This window comes from Ranitomeya variabilis, chromosome 3 (genome assembly GCF_051348905.1).
Source record: "Ranitomeya variabilis isolate aRanVar5 chromosome 3, aRanVar5.hap1, whole genome shotgun sequence".
Taxonomy (NCBI): domain Eukaryota; kingdom Metazoa; phylum Chordata; class Amphibia; order Anura; family Dendrobatidae; genus Ranitomeya; species Ranitomeya variabilis.
In genome coordinates, this window is record NC_135234.1 from 763,598,678 (window position 1) to 763,618,434 (window position 19,757).

Here is a 19,757-nt window from a genome sequence, read left to right on the forward strand (position 1 = left end):
CGGGCTCAGCACCGGAGCCCGCATCAAAGTGGGAGACGTGACCGATCAGTATAATACTATTTGATACATTTACAAAAGTATTGGTGGCTGCGACACGTTTTAGAATCTAGCCTTAGCCTGTTCTTTACTGTTTATTATAATACCGGATAAGCAGCTCTCTTACAGTGACACTATATGTTTATCAATATTAGAGAAAACTTTATTTTTCTAATAATAATATTTCTTTTTAATATATATATATATATATATATATATATATATATATATATATATATATATATATATATATATACACACTCACCGGCCACTTTATTAGGTACACCATGCTAGTAACGGGTTGGACCCCCTTTTGCCTTCAGAACTGCCTCAATTCTTCGTGGCATAGATTCAACAAGGTGCTGGAAGCATTCCTCAGAGATTTTGGTCCATATTGACATGATGGCATCACACAGTTGCCGCAGATTTGTCGGCTGCACATCCCAAAGATGCTCCATACAAGGCAGGATGGATCCATGCTTTCATGTTGTTTACGCCAAATTCTGACCCTACCATCCGAATGTCGCAGCAGAAATCGAGACTCATCAGACCAAGCAACGTTTTTCCAATCTTCTACTGTCCAATTTCGATGAGCTTGTACAAATTGTAGCCTCAGTTTCCTGTTCTTAGCTGAAAGGAGTGGTACCCGGTGTGGTCTTCTGCTGCTGTAGCCCATCTGCCTCAAAGTTCGACGCACTGTGCGTTCAGAGATGCTCTTAGGCCTACCTTGGTTGTAACGGGTGGCGATTTGAGTCACTGTTGCCTTTCTATCAGCTCGAACCAGTCTGCCCATTCTCCTCTGACCTCTGGCATCAACAAGGCATTTCCGCCCACAGAACTGCCGCTCACTGGATTTTTTTCTTTTTCGGACCATTCTCTGTAAACCCTAGAGATGGTTGTGCGTGAAAATCCCAGTAGATCAGCAGTTTCTGAAATACTCAGACCAGCCCTTCTGGCACCAACAACCATGCCACGTTCAAAGGCACTCAAATCACCTTTCTTCCCCATACTGATGCTCGGTTTGAACTGCAGGAGATTGTCTTGACCATGTCTACATGCCTAAATGCACTGAGTTGCCGCCATGTGATTGGCTGATTAGAAATTAAGTGTTAACAAGAAGTTGGACAGGTGTACCTAATAAAGTGGCCGGTGAGTGTATATATATATATATATATATATACATATATTTTCTAATAATAATATTTAATTTTATTTATATCTTTTTCTAATAATATTTATTTTTATAGATTTATAGATTTTTTCTAATATTTAGTTTCATATAGATTTCTAACAATATTTATTTGTATATATTTATATCTTTTTCTAATAATAATATTTATTTTTATATATTTTTCTGATAATAGTATTTATTTTTATACTGTTTTCTAATAATATTTATTTTTATATATTTTTCTGATAATAGTATTTATTTTTATAATGTTTTCTAATAATATTTATTTTTATATATTTAAATATTTTTATAACAACGATTTTTATTGTTAGATATTTTCCTAACAATAATATTTGTTTTTATTTATATATATATATATATATATATATATATATATATATATATATATATATATATATATATCTCTTTTTTCAGATAATATTTATTTTTGTATAGTATACTAACAATAATATTTATTTCTATATATTTATGTTTTTATGTCTAATAATATTTATTTTTATAATTTTTTTCAATAATATGTATTTTTAGATGTTTATTAGTGATGAGCGAGTGTACTCGTTGCTTGGGTTTTCTCGAGCACGCTCGGGTGGTCTCCGAGTATTTGTTAGTGTTTGGAGATTTAGTTTTCATCACGGCAACTGAATGATTTACATCTGTTAGCCAGGCTGAGTGTGGGGGTTGCTTGGTTGCTAGGAAATCCCCACATGTAATCAAGCTGGCTAATAGCTGTAAATCATTCAGCTCAGCTGCCCCGATGAAAACTAAATCTCCGAGCAGTCATAAATACTCGGAGGACACCCGAGCAACGAGTATACTCTCTCATCACTAATGTTTATATTTTTACTAAAAATATTTATTTTTATATATTTACAGCTTTTTTCTGATAATATTTATTTATATTTATAGCTTTTTCTAATAACAATATATACAGTATTTGTATATATTTTTCTAATAATAATATTTATTTTTATATGTTTATGTATTTACTAATATAATTTATTTTTATATATTTATTTATGTTTTAAATAATATATATATATATATATATATATATATATATATATATATATATGTATATATACAAGTGTATGTGTGTATGTGTATGTGTATCGACGATAATGTCATAATGGATGCCATGGCGATGATGATGTCATAATAGGTTGCAATGGTGACGGTGATGTCAAAATAGGATGTAATGGTGACGGTTGTGTCATAATGGTTGCCATGGTGACGATGATGTCATAATAAGTTTCCATGGCGACGGTGATGTCAGAATAGTTGCCATGGCGAAGATAAAGTCATAATGGGTATATGGACATGGAACTATGGGATGAGGATGTGTGATAGGTATATGGGCACGGGACTATGGTATGGAGTAAATGTATGATGGGTATATGGGCACGGGACTATGGAATGGAGGTTTTGTGATGGTATATGGGCACGGGACTATGGGATGGCAGATATGTATTATGGGTTTATGGGCACGGGACTATGGGATGGAGTAAATGTATGATGGGTATATGGACACGGGACTATGGAATGGAGGTTGTGTGATGGTATATGGGCACGGGACTATGGGATGGCAGATATGTATGATGGGTATATGGGCACGGGACTATGGGATGGAGTAAATGTCTGATGGGCATATGGGCACGGGACTATGGGATGGAAGTTATGTGTGATGGATATATGGGCACGGGACTATGGGATGGAGGATAATCATTATAATTTGTTATAACTAACCACAGTTAATTACTATGCCCGGGCAATGCCGGGCTCTTCAGCTAGTATTTTTAAATTAATTTTAAATGTAAAATATTTCTGCAACCGTTTTGGATTATTGTAGGAGAGCAATTTTGTATGCTGTATTTTTCACCTACATCATGGATCCATAAACTGCGCCTTTTTTATAAGAATAGTCCCCCAAATTATCTAGAGGTTGTTTTAAGCGACAGTAAACTTAGATTATTTCAACGAGCATTTTGTTTTAGTAAGTTCGTACATATAATAGGACTCACCCATGACTCCGGTTAGGTAAACTCCATAAAGGGATAGACCAGTCGTGGCCGCGTTCCATACTGTCCCGATAACGGCGTACAGGAGAATGGTACCCAGATTTCCAAAAAACAGCCGGTTCGGCATAAAATAGCCGGCATCAAGGACAATAGGCGGCAATAGGTAAAAGAAGAATACCGTCGGCGTTAAGGTGAAGGAAGCGATGTGATCGGCCGCCCATACGATGCCACCCAGAAGAAGGCCGAGCACAATGAGAAGGCAGCTCTCCGGCACCACCGTCGTCACTTTGTGCGATATATGGAATACTGAAAAAAGGAAAAGAAGGAGGCTTAGTCAAAGGTGGAAATTTACAGATACATTGTGCAAGGTACAATTTACTATTTGGTATGATTCAATTTTAAGGTACAAATTTTGAACTGGGGGAAGAATACTGATCACTAAACAAACTCACCCCATCATTAGCTGGATGATAGCCCCATAGACATGCACTCTCAGGTCTGCTATGCATGCTTGTGTTTTCAATGGGAAATGGTTGCAGAATTCAAAAAATGCCCAATTAGTCTTTCAGTAGCCTTAGATGAATACTGTAGCCAATTAGTGACTGAGTCAGAAGAAAGAGTGTCCAATTATTTTTTTTTCAGCTCTGATGGAATGTAACCTGCTGCAACTGATCAGTGACTGACAGTAGTGGTCACCTGCCAGGAGACCAGCGGCTGACACCAGCTGCAGTATAGAGGATCATTGGGGACTGATTGTTGAGTATGTGTGTGATGACACAGCATTTATTTTTAATTAGTCCAGACGTATTTTTCTTCAGTGGGTCAAGAGACATTGTTTATGTGAACCTTAACGTTGATGCTTAAATTGATGTGCTTTTCTTCTGTGGGTCAAGAAACATAGCCATTGTTCATATGAGCCTAAATGTTGACTCCTGCATTGACTATTGTGTTGCTATCCTTGGAGGACAAGGACGCAGGGTCATTGAACAATCGATATTTGCTAATATGTTGATTACCCATTGTATAAGTCCATGTAACTTGTTGATCTGTAAACAGTAAAGGAAAAACTATACAGATTGATTAAACACTCAAACAATGAGAGTTGACCCACTTTCCCTGTGACCTATGGCCAGAAGGGCAGATGTGGGTATAAAAAGGGACCTTTATCCTTCTGAAAAGAGACTCTACAGAACAGCAGCCAGGACACCACAGTTCCAACCGGAGGGATACAGATTTGAGACACTCTACATGAAGTCATCTTAAGGCACCCTGGCCTCAGCTGGAGGATACAGATCTATCTATTGACCATCACTGAGCCCATGGAGACATTGGGCGAAGCTAGGTTGGGACAATCAGGTCACCGGCCATGTATCTCAATAGACTGTCAGCTTCCTAAACTTGTCGTAACCTCCTCTCTGTGCCAACCAAAAGCGGGGTGCCACTGATGGGGGTAGTTGGCCCTGGAAGCTCCAAAGTCGTAGATGCTCCAATCCCAGCTAGCCAGCTGAAAGGTGAGACTCTGTAATTTGCGCCATCTTGGGTATTTTTCTAAAACTGTTCTATGTGTTATTGTCTGTTAGGGGTTCAATAAATTATTGCCACCCTGTTTTACCCCCACCCTGTGTTGTCTGATTAGTATTATGCACACGGGGAACGTGATTGGGCGCTCAGTGGAATGAGCCCTGGTCCGTGCAATCTTCCTAAAGACAGCTTGGCCAGTGGACGAGAGCAATCAAGTCTCCACAATGTGGATTTTCTAATTTTAGGACCATGAGATGCCCATATTTGAAGGGAAGATATAATCTGAAAAGAACATATTGGTTAATTCAGTTTTTTTATGTTACATATAATTTTTTTAAAACTTTTTGCCAATTTTTTTTAAATCACGATCTTTATTAACCCCCATCCAACATGGCCAATTTCCATTTTGACATTTTCGTTTTTCCTTCCCCCTTCTTCCAAAAGACATAATTTTTAAATTTTTCCGCCCATATAAACGTATGGGAGCTTGTTTTTTGTGGGACGAGTTGTACTTTTTGAATGACACCATTAATTTTATCACATAGTGTTCTAAAAAACAGGAAAAAAAAATCCAATTTTTTTGTCAAATTGTGGGGAAAAAAGCAATTCTGACATTGTTTTTTGCAAGCTGTTTTTACTGCTTTCATTGTGTGGAAAAAATGAATTGGTAATAAGATTCTCCTGGCCAGTACGATTACGGCGATACCAAACTTGTCCCATTTTTTTATTATTTTAATTGTGAAAAAAACAAACAAAATTTATTATACCAGTTTGGGATAGATATGACATTTTAAATCGCTTCTTACTGCATTTTTTTTTTAGTTACCAAAAACTGCATTTTACACATTTACATTCTTTTTAACAGTGTTTCCCAATCAGGTTGATTAATTTTATATTTTAATAGATCAAAATTCTATGTCATACCACATATGTATATATTTTTTCATATATTTATTTTTAATGGGAGAATAGGAGTGATTAAAATGTTTGCTTTTTTTTTTCAGATTTTTTAAACTCTCTTTTTTTACTTTTAACTTTATTAGTCCCCTAAGGGGACTTGAAGCTACAATCATCTCTTTGCTTATACTTTATACTGCAATACCACAGTATTGCTGTATATAGTAAAAATTATGGAGTCCCTTGAAGCCCACTCATTGACTGGATTTTAATGGAGCTTCACGATGGCAGTAAATAATTATGGTAGTAAACTAATAAAATGTAGCGAAAAACTCCAAAAAAGTGAAATCTATGATGAAAATCCACTGTAGTTTCAGTAGTGAAATTATCCTGCTTGTTTCCCTTGAAAGAGGACCCGTCACTAGGTCAGAAGTGTCCAGTTTTTGCTCTAATATTATTTCCGCTGCTCCCCTGAGTATTCTGGTTTTTGTTTTAAATCCAGTATATCAGACCTGGGCAAACTGTGGCCTGCAGGTCACATCTGGCCCTCTGGCTGTTCCAGTTTGGCCTGTGGACTGAGACATCCGAAGGGCTGAAACAGTGGCCGACGGTCCGCATCTTGCATTTCCCCACCCGCCATCCATCCGCAGCCCCTGCCCACTGTCACCGCTATCTGCATTCTAGGGATGTAGACAGCGGTGAATAAGTAGATGGAGGACATGGTCACCGGCTCCATCTTCCACCAATCAGCGTGTGACACAGCAGACGCGATAGTGTCATTTCATTGCTCTTCTGCTGACACTTATATATATGTATACAGGAGCAGAGTGCCATGAGAATGGGAGCGAGGTGAGTATGTGTTGCTGTTTTTTTCATGTGTATGGGATATTTGTATATAGGAGGCTATGTGAGGGCTCACGCTGTATATATGGAGGCTATGTAGGGGCTCATACTGTATATATGAAGGTTTTTTGGGTATATATATATATATATATCTCTATATATATAATTGTCTAAGGGTTTTTCTGTCTGTCTGTCCTGGAAATCCCGCGTCTCTGATTGGTCGAGGCCGCCAGGCCTCGACCAATCAGCGACGGGCACAGCATGGCGACGATGATGTCATAAAGGTTGCCTCGACCAATCAGCAACGGGCACAGTCTGCTGCTAATTCGCCTCGACCAATCAGCGACGGGCACAGTATCGACGTAGATGTCATAATGGTTGCCATGGCGACGATGATGTCATAAAGGTTGCCTCGACCAATCAGCGACAGGCACAGTCTGCCGCGAATTCTGGAATCATCATTGTCCATATACTACGGGGACATGCATATTCTAGAATACCCGATGCATTAGAATTAGGCCACAATCTAGTATATATATAAAGGTTATGTGGGGTTCACACTGTATATATGAAGGCTATGTGGGTCTCACAGTGTATATATATGGAGGCTATGTGGAGCTCACACAATATATAATGGGGCTATGTGGGGATCACATTGTATATGGAGGCTATATGGAGCTAACACTATATATAACGGGGCTATGTGGGGATCACATTGTATATGGAGGCTATGTGGAGCTCACACTATATATAATGGGGCTATGTGGGGTTCACACTGTATATATGAAGGCTATGTGGGTCTCACAGTGTATATATGGAGGCTATGTGGAGCTCACACTATATATAATGGGGCTATGTGGGGATCACACTGTATATGGAGGCTATGTGGGGCTCTCACTGTATATGGAGGCTATGTGGAGCTCACACTATATATAATGGGGCTATGTGGGGATCACACTGTATATGGAGGCTATGTGGGGCTCTCACAGTATATGTGGAGGCGATGAGGGGATCATACTGTATATATGGAGGCTATGTGGGGCTCACACTGTATATGGAGGCTATGTGGGGCTCACAGTGTATATATGGATGCTATGTGATGCTCACAGTATATGTATGGAGGCTATCTGGGGCTCACAATATATATATGCAGGTTATGTGGGGCTCACAGTGTATATGTATATGGAGGCTATGTGGGAGCTCACAGTATTACCGCATATGAAGGCTATGTGGAGCTCACACTACATATATGGCGGCTATGTGGAGGGTTCATACTGTTTGTAGTTGTCTATGTGGGGGCTCATACTGTATATAGGAAGCTATGTAGGGGCTCATGCTGAAAGTAGGAGGCTATGTGGGGGTTGATACTGTATCTATGAGGCTAGGTGGTGCCTCATATTGCATATAGGAGGCGATGTGGGGTCTCATTCTGTATATAGGGGCTGTGTGTGGGCTCTTATGGTATATATGGGGGCTGTGTGGGCTCATACGGTATATAGGCAGGCTGTGTACGAGCTCATACGATATATAGGAGGCTGCCATTATACTTAATTATGCTCAATATTAAATGATACAATTTATATTAATATAGAGAATTGTAATGAATGTTAATATTAATATTTAGTAGAATTAATGTCAGCCCTCCAAAACTGTCACTTGTATCTCATGTGGCCCCTTGGGGAAATAAATTGCCCACCCTTGCACTATACAATTCCAGAAACATGGACTTTTTTTAGTCTTGAAAAAGAGGGTGGTGCTCACAGGATAATTATGCAGAGCAGCCTAAAGACACACCCCAGAGGATCCTGCAAGTCACGTTTCCTAGGTAAAGACCTTAAAATTAGCACTAAATATAAAATATCTCTGGACCCTTATGGCAGAATTTACAAAAAACTAAAAAAACGGAATACTCAGGGAAGCGGATGGAACAAAATAAGAGCTAAAACTGCCAACTTTTGGCCTGGTAACATGTCCTCTTTAAGGTTCACATTGCTCAAAGTTGGCTCAAGTGCCAGTTTTGTTGGCTGGTCACAGCCAGTGAATGAGATGCTTGCCACTGTTTTCTGCTGTGGATTTTCCACATGTAAATCCAGACTACAATCCACAGCATTTCTATTTTGGGAGGCCTTCTTTCCCATCACCGACAGTTCAGATCATGTTCCCACACATCGCTGTGGATTTCATTGTGGAAGCACAGCGGTTATGCCATGCCACCCTTTGCCAAGGATGAAACCAGTGACATCTGCAGCTTCAACACTGAGCAGTTTACACTCAGGATTTTCTCTGCTGTGTGCACATGAGATTCCCTGGTATGCTTTCATACACAGTGGATTTTCTGCATGCACAGCCACAATGAATTTTCTGCATGCACAGCCACAGTGGATTTTCTGCATGCACAGCCACAGTGGATTTTCTGCATGCACAGCCACAGTGGATTTTCTGCATGCACAGCCACAGTGGATTTTCTGCATGCGCAGCCACAGTGGATTTTCTGCATGCGCAGCCACAGTGGATTTTCTGCATGCGCAGCCACAGTGGATTTTCTGCATGCGCAGCCACAGTGGATTTTCTGCATGCACAGCCACAGTGGATTTTCTGCATGCACAGCCACAGTAGATTTTCTGCATGCACAGCCACAGTGGATTTTCTGCATGAACAGCCACAATGGAAATTCCACTGCTTCTTCTCTACACTTATTAGTTGTAAATCTAATGATGCCTGCACATCTTTGATATTCTTCATCCGATGCTCAGAGAGTATTTTCTCCCAAACCGTGCCCCCCATATACATGTATGTTTGAATTAGCTGAGCATGCATGTGTTCTCAGGGTCTCCCCTCAGAATAAAAAGATTGAACAGTAAATTTCAACATGCCTGATCCTTAGCTTCCATGAGATCATATGTTAGGGTAAAATCAGGAGACCCTTAAACACATAAGATAGTTGTCCAGTCCCACGAAAATTGGTAGGGTTGGCCCACGTTTCTCAATAAGGGCTCTTAAAGGATCCTCTCAGGTCCACTTTACTACTGAATCTAGCACTGTGGCTGTATAGCTCGCAGCATAACAAGAAAAATGATACCAGTCTTGTATTAATCTGATGTGGCACGGCTGAGAAATCGAGCTTTGAAGCCACAAGAAAATTAGCCAGGAAGTGCACTAGGGGGCGTGTCCCTGTCCACAGGTGTATAGACACGCCCATAATGATTTTGCATGTAGCTTCAAAGCTCAGTTTCTCAGCGCTCGCACTTCGGATTACTACAAGACAAGTATCATTTTTATTGTTGCACTAGGAGCTATACAGCCGTACCACTAGTTTCAGCAGAAAAATCCTCCTGATAAGGCCCCTTTAAGCCTTATTGTTTTCCAGCAGAATGAGTTTACTATATATTGTGTTGGAAGTTTGTGATCGTCTGTGTTTTTTTTCCAAGTTCACTGTGTTACTATGTATTCATGAGTCGTTTTGAGACGTGATGGCCATTGTTTTGCTAGTAATTGCTGTACTTTTCTTTATTGTGACTATTGCTGATTGCAGAAAATCCTCACCTAAAACTCCATCCTAATAAAAGGGCTCAGAATCTGATCGCCGTCATTGTGTTTCCTCTTTGTCTGACAAACAAGGGAGAGTGGTTTCTGTGTGAAGAGTTTATTGGCTCGTGTGCTCCCTTTGTCTGGGCGCCTGATAGCACTTCTGATGAATGCCCCTTGTTTGAGTTTGCGTCTCCGTTACCCTAATTGCACTATTCCTGTATATTGCATGGGTTTAATGCAAGGTTAAGCCATTTACCAACAGACGAGATTGCATTGCAAACATGAACCCATGTAGGGGAGCAGATCCGCAGCGCTCAGTGCCGGTGGGCGGCCGGGTTATAGATTTAGTGGATTTGTTTCATGCACACAGACAGCTGATACTAGATATATGATACAAGACATGTCCCAACTTGGTATTATGCTTCTTAATGTGCCCAAACTCCTTTATTAGCTGTCAATCGCAGACAAATTCACTTTCTCCCAATCGCTAACTATACACATAAAAACTCAGTAAGGCCCCTTCCAAAAGTCAGGGTTTCCAGTATGTGTGGTTAGTTTTCACCCATCCTGGAGACACTAACAGATGCACACCTATTATAATCTATGGGGCTGTGCACATGTCCGATTTTTTCAGGGAGTACAGATATCAATATGTCCCGCACACATGAAGTGTGAAATACGTGCACAACATCCGTGTGACACCTACTGGTAAAGAATGCAGAATAGAAATGACAGATGTTAAGGTGTTAGATATCAAAAGACAGATCGATATGGTGTAGATAGATAGGAATAAAGATGTCTGTGAGATTTAGAATTAATGCTGTGCGTGTGTAGTTTACTGTACACGTATTTAGCTAAAACAATAATAGCTAATACATTATTTAGCTAATAAATGAAAAAAAACAACAACGTGGGGTCCCCCCCTATTTTTGATAACCAGTAAAGGTAAAGCAGAGAAGTACTCCAGCTGTCTGCTTTACCTTTACTGGTTATCAAAAATAGGGGGGACCCCACGTTGTTGTTTTTTTTTTGTTATTGGTCCCTTCCTAGCCTAAAATTACCAGCCCACAGCCACCCCGGAAGTCGCACATTACATTAGATGCACCAGCTTTACCTTCGTTCTTCACCGGGTAGTGAAGACAATGCTCATCAGAGCTGCTGGGGCTTGCTGAGCACAGCGTGAGCCAGCGACATAGATGAGCCTTGTCGTCCTTACCTGGCGCCTGTGAATAGCAGGAACTTTACGGCTATTCACAGACGCCGGAGCCGGATTCAGGGAACGTGGACTACATCGTTTACAAATTTACAAATAAATTGGTGAATGAGGGACAGTCTCTAGCTTTTATTTCTCTCATTTTATGTTTTTCCAGTTTCCATTTGTAGGCTACATCGGATTTGGTGGATTACGGCGGACCTACATGGGATTTTTTTCTTTAATAAATTGGTGAATTAGGGAAAGTGTGGGGGAGACTTTATTCAAGTAAAGTTTTTTGTGTGTGGTTGTTTTGATTACTGGGTTAGTAATGGGGGTGAGTGATTGTTACCTTTTTATGCACTGCACTTTATATTGCTAAATTGTTTTTTTCATATTTCACTTTCTATTTCCCGATATATAATTACTGATAGGGGTGTTTAATCTTATCTGACTATGCACTATATGCTGTATTTATCCAACAACTCTTGTGCTGTAATTTTGCTGTATATGTTGTCTCAATTCCTCCTTTTAATTAATTGTTATTTATTTTATCATGTTTTGTAATTTTTGTGTTTTTTAATCAGTTTTGTCAACTCTGGCGTCTCTAATAAAATTTCATTATATGAATTTATTTTGATTGCTTATATTATTGTTCAAGTAGTTTTCCTTTTCATGTTTTGTGCTGTCTGTTTGAACGGTGCTTAGTACAACACATACTTGTATATAATATTTGGGGATTTATTTCATTCTTATTCAGGTCTAAACTTCTCCATTATTAACCCCAGAGATTGATGGCAACTGTGATTTTTGACAAATCGCAGCTGACATGAACCCCATATTTTATCCCGATTGCCACCAGGGCAATCAGGAAGAGCCATTCAAAGAGCCAGAATTGCCGCATCTAATGTGATGCTCCACTTCTGGGGTGACTGCGTGCTTGTATTTTTAGACTGGGAAGGGGACAATAACCAGGGACCTTCTCAATCGGATAATATCAGCCCCCAGCTGTCTGCTTTACCTTCGCTGGTTATGAAAAATAGGGGTGAACCCATGTAGTTTTTTTTAAATAATTTAATTATTTATTAGGTTAATACATGTACAGTAAACTACACACACAGCACTTATATATATATATATATATATATATATATATATATATATATATATATATATATACAGTACAGACCAAAAGTTTGGACACATCTTCTCATTTAAAGATTTTTCTGTATTTTCATGACTATGAAAATTGTACATTCACACTGAAGGCATCAAAACTATGAATTAACACATGTTGAATTATGTACTTAACAAAAAAGTGTGAAACAACTGAAGAAATGTCTTATATTCTAGGTTCTTCAAAGTAGTCACCTTTTGCTTTGATGACTGATTTGCACACTCTTGGCATTCTCTTGATGAGCTTCAAGAGGTAGTCACCGGGAATGGTTTTCACTTCACGGGTGTGCCCTGTCAGGTTTAGTAAGTGGGATTTCTTGCCTTATAAATGGGGTTGGGACCATCAGTTGTGTTGTGCAGAAGTCTGGTGGATACACAGCTGATAGTCCTACTGAATAGACTGTTAGAATTTGTATTATGGCGAGAAAAAAGCAGCTAAGTAAAGAAAAACGAGTGGCTATTTCCACTTTAAGAAATGAAGGTCAGTCAGTCCGAAAAATTGGGAAAACTTTGAAAGCGTCCCCAAGTGCAGTGGCAAAAACCATCAAGTGCTACAAAGAAACTGGCTCACATGAGGACCGCCCCAGGAAAGGAAGACCAAGAGTCATCTCTGCTTCTGAGTAGAGTTGAGCGACTTTTACAGGAAAACACCTACAGTGCCTATTTTAATGCCAAAAACATCAATTCTTATTACTTAAGCTTGTCAATCTTAATTTACCTTATAATAATAGTTAGGCATTGAAAACTGGGGGTCATTTGGCTAAAGTTGTGGGGGGTAGGGCTGGCTCAAGATTTTCGTGGGCCCAGGAAACGCGGAATACGTCACGGCGGTGGAGCAGGGATAGGTAAGTATTTCAACTTTGCAAGTGCTGTGATCCTGAGCAAGCAGGGGGGGCCCACTCATTGGCACTGGCACAGGGCCCCTCTGTTATGAACTGGTGGCCTAGGAGCAGCATGGACGAGCTCTGGAGTAGGTGGCCTCTATACTGACCGCAGACCCTGAACTTAACACATCAACTAGAAGTAGCCGTGGGATGTTCCTGTCACTCCCTAGACACCTCGTCACGGCCGGAGGACTAATTACACCTAAAGAAAGAAACAGGAATAATATCTTGCCTCAGAGAAAATTCCCAAAGGAAAGGCAGCCCCCCACAAATATTGACTGTGAGAGGAGAGGGAAATTACAAACGCAGACTGAAAACAGAATTTAGCAAAGGAGGCCACGCTACCTAGAAAGAAAAGACAGGAAAGAGTACTGTGCGGTCAGTATAAAAAATACTACAAAATCCACCACAGAGAATACAAAAAATCTCCACACCTAACTAAAGGCATGGAGGGTAACTCTGTGACTCAAGATTTATTCAGCCAAGTTGGAAGCTCTGAACACAGACAAAGCTGGACAAGAAAAAACATAGCAATTCATAGAACTATTAAGTCCACCGCATGTGGACTGCAAAAACAGAGCCAGGACTTATCTTTGATGATTTGGACAATCCAGAAGGAGAAACCAAGCAGAAATGTGGATCCCTAGAAAACAATGGACAACTGGCACTCACTAAAGGAAGGAGCCAGACTAAATAGCCCCGTCCAAAGTGGAAGCAGCTGATGACTGTTGTGAAGGACAGACAGCAGCACTACCACTTATAACCACCGGAGGGAGCCTAAGAGCAGAACCCACAACAGAATTCACAACAGTACCCCCCCCTTGAGGAGGGGTCACCGAACCCTCACCAGAGCCCCCAGGCCGATCCGGACGAGCCAAATGGAAAAATGGAAGGCACGAACCAAATCGTCAGCATGAACATCGGAGGCAACAACCCAAGAATTATCCTCCTGGCCATAACCCTTCCACTTGACAAGATACTGAAGCCTCCGTCTAGAAAAACGAGAATCTAAGATCTTCTCCACAACATACTCCAACTCCCCATCAATCAACACCGGGGCAGGAGGATCAACAGAGGGAACCACGGGCACCACATATTTCCGCAACAAAGATCTATGAAAAACATTATGGATGGAAAAAGAGGCTGGAAGGGCCAAACGAAAAGACACTGGATTGATAATCTCAGAAATCCTATAAGGACCAATAAACCGAGGCTTGAACTTCGGGGAAGAAACCTTCATAGGAACATGACGAGAAGACAACCAGACCAAATCCCCAACCCGAAGCCGGGAACCCACACGCCGACGACGGCTGGCAAAACGCTGAGCCTCCTCCTGAGACAACACCAAATTGTCCACAACATGAGCCCAAATCTGCTGCAACCTATCAACCACAGAGTCCACCCCAGGACAATCAGAAGACTCAACCTGCCCTGAAGAAAAACGAGGATGAAACCCAGAATTACAAAAGAATGGTGACACCAAGGTAGCAGAACTAGCCCGATTATTAAGGGCAAACTCGGCCAATGGCAAGAAAGCCACCCAATCATCCTGATCGGCAGACACAAAGCATCTCAAATAAGTTTCCAAAGTCTGGTTAGTTCGCTCGGTTTGGCCGTTTGTCTGAGGATGAAATGCGGAAGAAAAAGACAAATCAATGCCCAGCTTAGCACAAAAGGACTGCCAAAACCTATAAACAAACTGGGAACCTCTATCGGTCACAATATTCTCCGGAAAGCCATGCAAACGAACCACATGCTGAAAAAACAACGGAACCAACTCAGAAGAGGAAGGCAACTTAGGCAAAGGTACCAAATGAACCATCTTAGAAAACCGGTCACAGACCACCCAGATAACAGACATCCTCTGGGAAACAGGAAGATCCGAAATAAAATCCATAGAAATATGCGTCCAAGGCCTCTCAGGGACCGGCAAAGGCAAAAGCAACCCACTGGCGCGGGAGCAGCAAGGTTTGGCCCGCGCACAAGTCCCACAGGACTGCACAAAAGAACGCACATCCCGTGACAAAGAAGGCCACCAAAAGGACCTACTAACCAAATCTCTGGTACCAAAAATCCCAGGATGGCCAGCCAACACAGAACAGTGAACCTCAGAAATCACTTTACTAGTCCATCTGTCAGGAACAAACAGTTTCCCCGCTGGACAGCGATCAGGTTTATCAGCCTGAAACTCCTGAAGAGCCCGTCGCAAATCAGGGGAGATGGCAGAAAGAATCACCCCCTCCTTAAGAATACCAACCGGCTCAAGAATCCCAGGGGAATCAGGCAAGAAACTCCTAGAGAGGGCATCAGCCTTAACATTCTTAGAACCTGGAAGATACGAGACAACAAAATCAAAACGGGAGAAAAACAGGGACCATCGGGCCTGTCTAGGATTCAGCCGTTTGGCAGACTCGAGGTAAATCAGATTCTTATGATCGGTCAAGACCACAATACGGTGCTTGGCCCCCTCAAGCCAATGTCGCCACTCCTCAAATGCCCACTTCATAGCCAACAACTCACGATTGCCGACATCATAAATGCGTTCCGCAGGCGAAAACTTTCGAGAAAAGAAGGCACACGGTTTCATCAAGGAACCATCAGAATTCCTCTGAGACAAAACGGCCCCTGCCCCAATCTCAGAAGCGTCAACCTCAACCTGAAAAGGAAGAGAAACATCCGGCTGACGCAACACAGGGGCAGAAGTAAATCGGCGCTTAAGCTCCTGAAAGGCAGAAACGGCCTCAGAGGACCAATTAGCTACATCAGCGCCCTTCCTCGTCAAATCAGTCAGAGGATTAACCACACTGGAGAAGTTGGCAATGAAACGGCGATAAAAATTAGCAAAGCCCAAAAATTTCTGAAGGCTCTTCACGGATGTGGGCTGGATCCAATCATGAATGGCCTGAACCTTAGCCGGATCCATTTCTATAGATGATGGAGAAAAAATGAAGCCCAAAAAAGAAACCTTCTGTACTCTAAAGAGGCACTTAGACCCCTTCACAAACAAGGCATTGTCACGAAGGACCTGAAATACCATCCTAACTTGTTTCACATGAGACTCCCAATCATCTGAAAAAATCTAAATATCATCCAAATATACAATCATGAATTTATCAAGATAATTCCGAAAAATATCATACATGAAGGACTGAAACACAGATGGGGCATTAGAGAGTCCGAATGGCATCACAAGATACTCAAAATGGCCCTCGGGCGTATTAAACGCAGTTTTCCATTCGTCACCCTGCTTAATACGAACCAGATTATATGCCCCTCGAAGGTCAATCTTAGTAAACCAACTAGCCCCCTTAATTCTGGCAAACAAATCAGAAAGCAAAGGCAAAGGGTATTGGAATTTGACCGTGATCTTATTCAAGAGGCGATAATCAATACAGGGTCTCAAGGAGCCATCCTTCTTGGCAACAAAAAAACCCCCTGCTCCTAATGGAGAAGAAGATGGCCGAATATGCCCCTTCTCCAAAGACACCTTTACATAGCTCCGCATGGCGGCATGTGCAGGCACAGACAGGTTGAAAAGTCGGCCCTTAGGAAACTTACAGCCTGGAATCAAATCAATAGCACAATCACAGTCCCTATGCGGTGGAAGGGAACTGGACTTGGGCTCATCAAAAACATCCTGGAAATCTGACAGAAAGTCAGGAATTTCAGAAGAGGGGGAGGAGGAAATTGACATCAGAGGAACGTCATCGTGAACCCCCTGACAACCCCAACTAGTCACAGACATAGATTTCCAATCCAACACCGGATTATGTACCTGTAACCATGGAAACCCCAGCACAACAGCATCATGCAAATTATGTAACACCAGGAAGCGACAATCTTCCTGATGGGCTGGCGCCATGCACATGGTTAACTGTGTCCAAAACTGAGGTTTATTTTTAGCCAATGGTGTAGCATCAATACCCCTCAAAGGGATAGGACTCCGCAAAGGCTGTAAGGAAAAACCACAACGTCTGGCAAATTCTAAGTCCATTAAATTTAAAGCGGCGCCTGAATCCACAAATGCCATGACAGAAAATGACAATAATGAGCAGATCAGGGTCACAGATAACAGAAATTTACGTTGTACAGTACTGATGGTAACGGAATTAGCGATTCTCTTGGCACGCTTAGGGCAATCAGAAATAACATGAGCAGAATCGCCGCAGTAAAAACACAACCTATTCTGACGTCTGAATCCTTGGCGTTCCGCTCTAGACACAATCCTATCACACTGCATAGGCTCAGGACTCCGCTCGGAAGACAACGCCATAGTGTGCACAACTCTGCGCTCACGCAAGCGCCGATCAATTTGAATGGCCAGAGACATAGAATCACTCAGACCTGCAGGCGTGGGGAACCCCACCATAACATCTTTAACAGATTCAGAAAGACCCTTTCTGAAAATTGCCGCCAAAGCATCCTCATTCCACTTAGTAAGCACAGACCATTTTCTGAATTTCTGGCAATATGACTCTGCCGCTTCTTGACCCTGACACAGGGCCAAAAGTGTTTTCTGTTGTGAATTTGCTTTTTGCTCCCTCTAGTGGTTACTAGTTTTTTGACTCTGGTTTTTCTGTCATTCCTTTTATCCGCACCTGGGTCGTTAGTTAGGGGTGTTGCTATATAAGCTCCCTGGACCTTCAGTTCAATGCCTGGCAACGTAGTTATCAGAGCTAGTCTGCTGTGCTCTTGTCTACTTATCCTGGTTCCAGTTATATCAGCTAAGTCTGCCTTTTGCTTTTTGCTATTTGTTTTGGTTTTGTATTTTTGTCCAGCTTGTTCCAAATCTATATCCTGACCTTTGCTGGAAGCTCTAGGGGGCTGGTGTTCTCCCCCCGGACCGTTAGACGGTTCGGGGGTTCTTGAATTTCCAGTGTGGATTTTGATAGGGTTTTTGTTGACCATATAAGTTACCTTTCTTTATTCTGCTATCAGTAAGCGGGCCTCTCTGTGCTAAACCTGGTTCATTTCTGTGTTTGTCATTTCCTCTTACCTCACCGTCATTATTTGTGGGGGGCTTCTATCCAGCTTTGGGGTCCCCTTCTCTGGAGGCAAGAAAGGTCTTTGTTTTCCTCTACTAGGGGTAGCTAGATTCTCCGGCTGGCGCGTGTCATCTAGAATCAACGTAGGAATGATCCCCGGCTACTTCTAGTGTTGGCGTTAGGAGTAGATATATGGTCAACCCAGTTACCACTGCCCTATGAGCTGGATTTTTGTATTCTGCAGACTTCCACGTTCCTCTGAGACCCTCGCCATTGGGGTCATAACAGTGCAACCAGGGCCTCTCTGCGACAAAACGGCCCCTGCCCCAATCTCTGAAGCATCTACCTCAACCTGAAAGGGAAGTGAGACGTCAGGCTGGCACAAAACAGGCGCCGAAGTAAACCGGCGTTTCAACTCCTGGAAAGCCTCCACGGCAGCAGGAGCCCAGTTAGCTACATCGGAGCCCTTCTTGGTCATATCCGTCAAAGGTTTCACAATGCTAGAAAAATTAGCGATAAAACGACGGTAGAAGTTAGCGAAGCCCAAGAACTTCTGAAGACTCTTAACTGACGAGGGCTGAGTCCAATCAAGAATAGCTCGGACCTTGACTGGGTCCATCTCCACAGCAGAAGGGGAAAAAATGAACCCCAAAAAGGGAACCTTCTGTACACCAAAGAGACACTTTGAGCCCTTGACAAACAAAGAATTTTCACGCAAAATTTTAAAGACCAACCTGACCTGCTCCACATGCGAATCCCAATTATCAGAAAAAAACAAAATATCATCCAGATAAACAATCAAAAATTTATCCAGATACTTCCGGAAAATGTCATGCATAAAGGACTGAAAAACTGAAGGCGCATTGGAGAGCCCAAAAGGCATCACCAAGTACTCAAAATGACCTTCGGGCGTATTGAATGCGGTTTTCCATTCATCACCTTGCTTAATGCGCACAAGGTTGTACGCACCACGAAGGTCTATCTTGGTGAACCACTTGGCACCCTTAATCCGGGCAAACAAGTCAGACAACAGCGGTAAAGGATACTGAAATTTGACAGTGATCTTATTTAAAAGCCGATAATCAATACAAGGTCTCAAAGATCCGTCCTTTTTTGCCACAAAAAAGAATCCCGCACCAAGAGGGGAAGAAGACGGACGAATATGTCCTTTTTCCAGAGACTCCTTGATATATGAACGCATAGCGGTATGTTCAGGTACCGACAGATTAAACAGTCTTCCCTTAGGAAATTTACTGCCTGGGATCAAATCTATAGCACAGTCACAGTCCCTATGAGGAGGCAGTGCACTGGACTCAGACTCACTGAAGACATCCTGATAATCAGACAAATACTCCGGAACTTCCGAAGGCGTAGAAGAAGCAATAGACACAGGCAGGGAATCCTCATGAATACCACGACAGCCCCAACTTGAGACTGACATAGCCTTCCAGTCCAGGACTGGATTATGGGTCTGTAACCATGGCAGCC

General features: G+C 41.8%; 1 protein-coding gene across 2 annotated transcripts in view; it reads right to left on the reverse strand.

Annotated features, from left to right (window-relative positions):
• The window catches only part of SLC9A3 (solute carrier family 9 member A3), a 106,345-nt gene that overhangs the window by 49,281 nt on the left and 37,307 nt on the right, over window positions 1-19,757 (reverse strand). For both annotated transcript variants that reach the window (XM_077298740.1, XM_077298741.1), the window contains exon 2: window positions 3,247-3,549. In XM_077298740.1, coding sequence (XP_077154855.1) covers window positions 3,247-3,549 — 303 coding nt within the window. The remainder of the gene's footprint in view (window positions 1-3,246; window positions 3,550-19,757) is intronic.